Genomic DNA, 8,903 nt, shown 5'->3' with positions numbered 1-8,903 from the left:
TGCCCTCATGTACAAAAAAAAAAAAAAATCTAAATTAACATAAAATACAAGCTGAGTTAAGGCTCAAAGAATACGATGTAACATTTGGACATAAAGTACAACTTACACTTTTAAAGATAAAAATAACCACTTTTGTGTAAATGTAAAGAAGAATTTCAGCTGGTGATAAATACATCCCTTATAATTGGGGATAGAATCAATCTGTTAGAGAAAAGACGACACCTTCTAGGGCTCCAATCCAATAGTATCCTCTGCAGATCTTAATTATCATCTATCACCTTCTAAGCTACACGTCTAATCACCAATTTCAATTTTCAATTCTTTTAACAACAATCAGTGAGAACATAATATTATTATTATTAGCGTGGTTTCTTTCAGGTGTAGTTTATTATTATTATTATGGGTCGAGATAGGGAGTTGTCTCCGTCGTATAAACGGTGGAGGTCTCCGTCGCCGTTGGGACATAGGTATAGCGGCAGCCGGAGGTATCGAAGCCGTAGAGATCCCTATACCAGGTGATTCATCCCAGTTTATTATTATTATTATTATTATTTTGTTTTATTCTTTTAGCAGCCAATAGAATGTCTTATTTTTGTTGATATTATCAACTTTACTGCTACGAGCTTTTGATTTTTGCCTATTTGCCAAATTTCGACTTATTGTTTTTTTTTTATTTTGAATAAACATAGTTAAAAGCTATTTGATTGCTCTGGTTTTGCTTTGCATATCGTAATCGAGCTTAAAACGTCATTAATTCTCCAATTTCAAAACTTTTTCATGTTTTTCTATTGGCACTTGACTTAAATCTGTGCTGATGCAGTTGCACACCAATTGTCGAATTGTTTACACATGAACTACATAATATAACAGATATCCATCGAAAAATAATTATAAAAAGAGGATCTGTCTTCGATTTGGCGTGGTTAGCTATTTTTCCACCACCTCAAAAGTTGCTTGAATCCTATTAACAGATGATCCAGACATCTAGTTATCAAGTAGCGTGTGTTTTGACTTATGCACATAAGGCATTTTTGTCTTGAGGATTATCAGTATACATGAGTTCTGTAATCTTTCTCCAAGTGTTGACTAGAAAACACATTGTTGAGCGATTTATTGCCAGAGATTTGAGTTTGACTAAATTTCATGTAAAAGAATATTGGTAAAGAGCAGACTAAATGTAATATAATAATTCAGAAACATAAAAATAGCAGTTGCTCGCCTCCAATGGTAAGTGAGCAGGTGATGGGTGCTGATTCCTGTTCTTTTTCTGCTCGATTGTGACATTTAGCGGTTTCTTGTGATAAAAGATGGAGCTCACTCTTTGTACTTAGCAATATAAGAGGTAACTGTAAATTGCTTTTGCCTCTATTGTGCTAGGTCAGCTGGTATGGTGCGTATTATGTTATCTGTAGCTTTACACATTAAGCTATTCCTCATATTTTATTGTCTTTACAGGCGGAGAAGCCGCTCGATATCTCCACGCCGCCACCGGAAAAACCCATCACCACCTCCAAGGCGACATAAGAGACAAAAAAGTAGGAGTATCTCATTGTCTCCTGTAGCTAAGTCTCCTAGAATTGGGCCCACTGAGCGCAAAGAAAAAATGAAAGTTGAAGATGAAGAACAAAAGAAAAGGTATATCAGTTTACATAAATTCCTTTTATTCTCTATCCTCATCTCTTTCAGTTATATACATATACTTTCTTGTTTAGTATATTATTTTGCTCCAGACAATTAATGTTCTAGAATACGTGTCGTACTAATATGATGACGTTCTGTTAGAATGTTGGATTTGTTGATATTATTGAATTTATCTCATTTTGATATTTGATTTGGGAATAATTTTTAATAATGGTTATAAATTCACATGTCCAAACTTGTATTGATGATAATGGAGAGTAATATTGAACATGTACGTTAATATTGAAGTTTTGTTGTTATAAGTTCGATGCTAAATCATTATTGTGTGCTTGTACATTACTATTTAACAGAAGACCAAAAATATTGTGAATACTGTTGTCAGTTTGTTTAACATAATTTCTCGGTAGCTTGAGATTCTGTTACATATTTGCTTAAATGAAGTATTATAATCTATTTGGGACTTTGAGAGCATTGGAAGAAGTATTACGTGTCTGGTGGTTAAAGTGGTTTACTAAACATATTACTTAAAAGGCAAAAAAAACGACAAATGGCAGGGGCATGAAACAACATTTTTAAGATGCACATTTGACCACTAAATTACTTTTCTAGCTTCACATAATTTTAACATATCTCTCGCCGCCTTCTTTTCATGGTGTGTATGGAAATAATTTGAGAAACGTTTCTTAATAGACTTTTTTTTTTAATTTTCTTTTAGTGAAATCAACTACTTTATACCTATTCAAACAGGTAAGTTCATGTACACTTATTTTTTTAATTGCGGTTTTTCACATATTTATGTGATTTGTTAGGCCCTGTGGTATACTTTTAATGCCCATGGTGTTAAAGCTGATTTGACAAAGGTTAACGAGAGGGACACCACTCCTTTCATGGGTTAAGGGGCATTAAAGGCAAGCTGGGTTAAAGTGTTAACGGGCTTTAAAATACTCTACACTCGCACACAATAATTTAAGAATTGTTTTTAGATTAAACTGAGAGGGTTAAGCAAGGTTAAACCGTTTCCTTTAGGTGAGATGGAGTAAAACGGGGTAAAGTTGGTGATGTGGCGCCTACGTGGAGTTAAGGGGCATGAATATATACCACACGGCCTTATATTGTTTGCATGATTAGTTGTATTCTGTTTCTTACTAAATCCTATTGTTGTCAAACTTTAACTATATCATTTTACTTAATATCCAATAAAAAATAAACTAAATTGTCAACATAGCGCGATCGTCGAGATCTGTCTTTGTCATTTCACTTCAGATGAAATTTTGTACTAAACACTGTCTCGGATTCTGTCCTGCATCTGAATGTATAAACCGTACACTATCTACTTTTCTTATCAGCAATTACTGCATATACATTTGTCACGTTTTCTCGTGTTGATACTGATATCGATTTATGATCACTTATTGCAACAATGAGCATGAAATTAATAATTTGAGCTTGTGATGAGCGTGGCCACAAAATTTGTGTAAAACCTTATAATGTTACACAAGAAGTTCTCTGAGTGGGTTGTATTAGTGATGAATCTTTCTACTAATCAACCATCAAATGCTATTAAAGTATCATCGTTTGCGTGTAGCTGTGTTTGATCATAGTGAATTTACACACCCTTCATCATAGGCTCTAAACTTAGTTTTCTTTCTTGGTTCTTCACTTGGTTGTGGTAGAAGGATGTTAAATGGTAATTAGCTTTAAAACTGTGAAAGGTTACTTGACATTTTTCTCCACAGGCTATATTGAAGGAAGATACTACTACTACTGCTATAGTTCAACTTGTTTTATTTGATGATGAATTGGGTGCCTCGTTTATCTACTGTTCACGAGTTTTGAAACTCATTTGTTTGGATCAGGAACTCGTTAGAGGTATGCTTTATAAGCATATTCGCATATATATAGTCAACATGAAGGTCAGTCTGCATTTGTTAGAACTTAGAAAACGTACACTGTAAAAAAGACAAACAAGTGTGGAGGGATTTTGATATAGAAAATATATAACATCAAATTGTCACTCTGGTTGCTGACCTGGTTTTTGACCTGATGATAATTTCTTATTTGACATATGTGTTTTTTTTATTTCATTTTATTAGGCGTCAGCAGGAAGCAGAAATGAAGTTGGTGGAAGTAGAAACTGCAAATAGAGTTGAAGAAGCTATTAAGAAGAGAGTGCAAGAGAGGTTGAGTTCTGATGATATTAAGATGGAGATTCAAAATCGGTTGGAAGAGGGGCGGAAGAAAGTTCTGATTGAGGTTGAAGCCCAACTTGAGAAAGAGAAAGAAGCTGCAATTATTGAGGCTAGACAGAAAGAGGCAAGTGTTTTTACTTTTTTTTTCTAATTTAAGATCTCTTCGTGAGCCTAAACAAGCCTATTTTTTTTTATAAATGTAATGACTTGTATTTAATATAAGAAATATGCAATTACACAATGCATATAATAATATAATTATGCAAAGATAACTAAATGATGCATATCACGTTATATATTATATACAACTATAAGTATGAATATAAATATATATAAAAATTATTATATATCTTTATCAACAAAACAGGGAAATAATTACAAGCCCAATCCAAGTTTGAAAAATAATATTTAAAGCTCGGGCTTGGCTCAATAGTAATTCTTCAAACTTGTGCATGGCTCAATATTATACATTTGTTTTGTTGATAGTTGATACACATATAATAATATATATATATATATATTCTGAACTTATAGTTATATATATAACGTAATTGTTTGATTTATTTGTTTATACTTAATTATACACACACACACTCACACATTATACAGTTGTATATTTGTTATATGAAGTCAAATATAATAATAATAATAATAATAATAATAATAATAATAATATGTATTGCACAAGTAATAGGCTCGTTTAGGCTCACGAGCCTAGTCAAGCTTGATATATGAAGCTTGCCCCGAGGCCCTTTTTTAAAATGAACAACAGTTTAGACTCAGGCTTGAGCTCGTTTAAGCTCGGTTCAGTTTGAGCTTTTAGCAAGTTGATCTCGAGTAGTTTACAAATGGCTGCGTTCGTTTAAACCCTTACCGGGCACAAAAAGTATTTGTGGGTGAACCCAACCTTAACCCGTTTCAACTCGCATAACTTTCTCATCTTGCTACCTCCATTATGATAAATACCAGTGATGAAAACTAGGGCTGTAAACGAACCGAACGAACACGAACAAGGTCTTGTTCGTGTTCGTTCGTTAAGGAAATAACGTGTTCACGAACGGTTCACGAACACTTACCGAACGAGATTTTATGTTCATGTTCGTTCATTAAGAAAATGAATGTGTTCACGAACGGTTCACGAACACAAATAAAATCAACAGAGCCTAGAGATTGAGACCGACGTATTTATCAATGTGAATAATGAAAGCATGTAAATGAATCGAACAAACACAAACAAGGGCATATTCGTGTTCGTTCATTTAACTTTAAACGAATACGAACACTTAATCGAACAAATATTTATGGTCCTTTTCGTTTATTTAAAAAAATAACATTTGTGTTCGTTTATATTCATTTGTTTATAATCCAATCTAAGGGAATATAACTAAACAAAGATAAACGAACATAAATGAATATAGATGAACAAATGTAAGTGAACACAACAAACATAAACGAACATAAATGAAAACACTTCAATGAACACAAATTAAAGTATATATATATATATATATAAAACCTTTAACTAGATGACTCATCCAGATAATAATTAATTATTTGATATTAATACATATATGAACATAAATAAACAAACATAAATAAACGAACGTTCATGAACATAAATGAACGAACGGAACATGTGCTCATGTTCGTTCGTTTAATTAAACGAACACAATTTTTTTGTTCGTGTTCGTTCGTTTAATAAATAAACGAACATAAACGAACTTCCCGCCAAACGGTTCACGAACAGTTCACCGAACGTTCGGCTCATTTACAGGCCTAATGAAAACCAAACATTTTCTCCAATTTTGTATGAACCCAAGGGGCTTTATTCAAGGTTACTTGATGGAAGATTTGTAGTTTTGTACATATGCTTACATAGACAGAAATATAATGTGTATGATGAATAGGAACAAGCTCAAAAAGAGAAAGAAGAGTTAGAAAGGTTGGTTGAAGAGAACCGAAGGAGGGTTGAAGAAGCTCAAAGGCGCGAAGCAATGGAGCAACAAAGGAGGGAGGAAGAACGTTACCGGGAACTAGAAGAGCTACAAAGACAAAAAGAAGAAGCTTTATTAAGAAAAAAACAGCAGGAGGAAGAAGAACGTGCGAAGCAACAAAAAGTGCTCGGTAAGAACAAGTCCCGCCCCAAGTTGTCTTTTGCAATTGGTTCCAAATAAACCAGTCGGGTTTTCAAAACATTATTGTTTAAATCTTGTACCAAATTACCTTTTGTTTGTAACAAATTAGTCTTTGCATAATTTGGACCATTTTCAGTCAATAACAATTCGTTGTCTCTATGATATTTTTCATCAGATTACGGTCTTTTTTTTATTTTGTTATGCAATTTTGCTGGTAAAGCTGATGAATAATCAAACATAAAAAAATTACTATACACGAAACGAAAGAAAGAACCAAAAATAACAGTATAAGTTAAAACATACGAAAACAAACAGGATACACCGTACATCTAAACAAGACTCAACAATCTTAAATGAAGATAGAATAATAATTGGGAAGCTTCCAATGAGTGCAGTAGAGTAATGAGGTCCCCAGAATTACGAAGGTTACAGAAGGGGGATTCCATTCCATGTGTTAAAAAAAGGGGGTTTAGACCGCCAACCCAATAAATTAGTGTGAGATGAGGTGCACAAAACTGGTCTTGGGTTCAAACCGAAAAATTGGATCAAGTCAATCACGAACCGCTTTTAGACCGCCAGCGGGTCCGGATGTGCCATTCCCAAAGTGACGCAAGGTATATATGCTGGTTGCGATAACTTGTTTGTTTACTATGAACCGAACCGCCGTACCAAGTTAAAGTATGTTATGGGCGCACATAAAGATTTATTCCACAAGTTGGTAGGTGGTCAACCTGTGGAGGGTGGGGAAACTCGGTTGCTATATGATGGATGCTTCACGTGTTGATTATAATGGGGAAAACTAAACTATCAACCTTAAGTGTCATTTCATGGTAAGATGTAACGAGCTAGGCTTATGTTTTACAACTCTATTGGACTAAGTTTTCCATTCTTTGTTGTCAAATCACATTTATTTCGGATGTTGTATTTTCCTGAATATTCGCGTGCTCAAGACAAATAAGAAAAAAGCCCCTTGTATATTTTTCTTTTCTTTTGAAAGATCGGCGATAATTCCATTATTTTGTTTATATTTGGATTTTTTCAAATAATTTTTAGTAGATACGGGACTTAAGAAACGAGTTAGATAAGGAGCTAGCGCCGGCTTCGCAACAGCATGTTTGGCTTAAATGGATCTCAAAAAATAAAATAAAAATGAATTGCTTCACATGGCGGGCTTCCTTTAAGCGTATTTCAATGGCCCCACTATCTTTGCAATGTGTTTTCTGTAACCTGCATTTTAAGGATTGTGACCGCATGCTAGTGTGCAATTTTATTTCCATGATTTCGACACAAGTTTGTATTTAGGTGAATATTCTTACCCCTGGCCAGGTTAGTTCACTGGGGGAGTTACTCGAGTACCTTTGCAAATGTCAAAAAGCAATGATGTTACAATCCAGTCTATTTTCGTTGTAACCATTTGAGTTCTATGGTTAATTACGAAGTACAAGATAAGTCATCTAGAGCAAGGTCATCAGCGACATCAAGTCATCTTCCTTTCTTTGGATCAAGAAACAAGCAATTGAAATCTCTCGATTAGGACATAGAGAGCCGTTTTAGGTTTTCAAACTTTCCTTGTTAGAACATTAGAATATTAATTTTTTTTTATATATCAGATAACATTTTAGGAAGTACTAACAACAAAAATAATTGTGAAGGTTTGAATACGTATGGTTAATATAACTAATATGAACATGCCACTACGTCACATTATGTTCATTCAATTTAAAATTGGTGACGGGCATGATTACTAGCGCTATGGTTAATTGTGAAGGTTTGAATACGTATGGTTAATATAACTAATATGAACATGCCACTACGTCACATTATGTTCATTCAATTTAAAATTGGTGACGGGCATGATTACTAGCGCTATCTGGGATTACGAATGACCTTTTGTCAATAAATGTACTCGGTTGGCCAGACTTACTTTGTTGGTAGTTAAAAAAAATCTAACTAAAAAAGAAAAGAATACATGCATTCTAGGGATGATCTCCGAATGACACCGGTACCGATCCTGAAAATTCATAATATTTTGTAACGGTACTAAAATGTTCGGTTTGGTACCGGTATTTTATGCAAAATTCGTAAAATACCGGTACCATACCGACACCGAAAACTAAAAACATGATACCAATTCGATACCGATACCGAAAATGCATATCCTAATGCCTTCAATCAATTAAAACGGGCAAAGGGTATACTGGTCAATTGAGTAATTTTAATAATATTGTGTGTTTTAAATATGTATCATTAAGACATCATTGCTCTTTCCATGTCGTGGGCCCAGCTCTTTACGTTGTCTTTCCTACGCTCGTGGGCCCCAGTCCTCCTGGAAGTAGTTGGCTGTTGTCGTCCGCACCCAACCTTCATTTATTCCTATCTCTTTACAACCGCAGGATCACATCTACCGTTCTTCACCGTCAGATCAATCTTCCGTATATCTCATTTGAAATAATTCAAGTTTTCATTTTCTAAATCTGAAATAAATACAGCTAGCGCGTGAGTGTAGGGCGATTAATTCGGTAATTTGCATATTATCCGGGCTGTAAAAATGGGTCCGGATCCTCCGGCTCCGCTGACATACCCGAAATTACCTCTTTGGAAGTCAATTTCAAATTATTTTTTCTTTTTAAAAATGAATTATGTTATGAGGCTAGCTTATATATAACCTCGAGGATCATCCTAAATTTAAGCTCATCTAATATAATCTAAGTGAGTTCGAATCAAGCTTCATTATATACATTAAATAATTCTTTAGATATATAAGTAAAACAATTTATATTAATAAACGAGCTGAACCCCGTCTCGAGTCAAGCTTATGCATTTCGAAATGAGTCGAGCTTGGTTTAGTTCTACTTTTTTACATCCCTAGCTAATTGCGAGTTATAATACTTAATATAGCTGAGAAATAATTACTACCAGCTCGATTTTTGTTTTTGAA

At 34.1% G+C, this 8,903-nt stretch overlaps 1 protein-coding gene across 1 annotated transcript; it reads left to right on the top strand.

The window, feature by feature from the left end:
• The first annotated feature begins 391 nt into the window (after positions 1-391).
• LOC143635845 (uncharacterized) lies at positions 392-6,130 on the top strand. Its single transcript, XM_077103578.1, has 4 exons — positions 392-515; positions 1,456-1,635; positions 3,735-3,954; positions 5,738-6,130. Exons 1-4 carry the CDS (start codon positions 400-402, stop codon positions 6,002-6,004), a joined length of 783 nt encoding a protein of 260 aa, XP_076959693.1. The 5' UTR covers positions 392-399; the 3' UTR covers positions 6,005-6,130.
• Positions 6,131-8,903: the final 2,773 nt, after the last annotated feature.

The sequence above is a fragment of the Bidens hawaiensis genome, unplaced genomic scaffold (genome assembly GCF_021521415.1).
Source record: "Bidens hawaiensis isolate Kalapana, Puna unplaced genomic scaffold, B.hawaiensis_p1.1 tig00000536_1, whole genome shotgun sequence".
NCBI classification, from domain to species: Eukaryota; Viridiplantae; Streptophyta; class Magnoliopsida; order Asterales; family Asteraceae; genus Bidens; species Bidens hawaiensis.
Note: the sequence above shows the minus strand (reverse complement) of the source record. Positions and strands in the feature narration are given on the sequence as shown.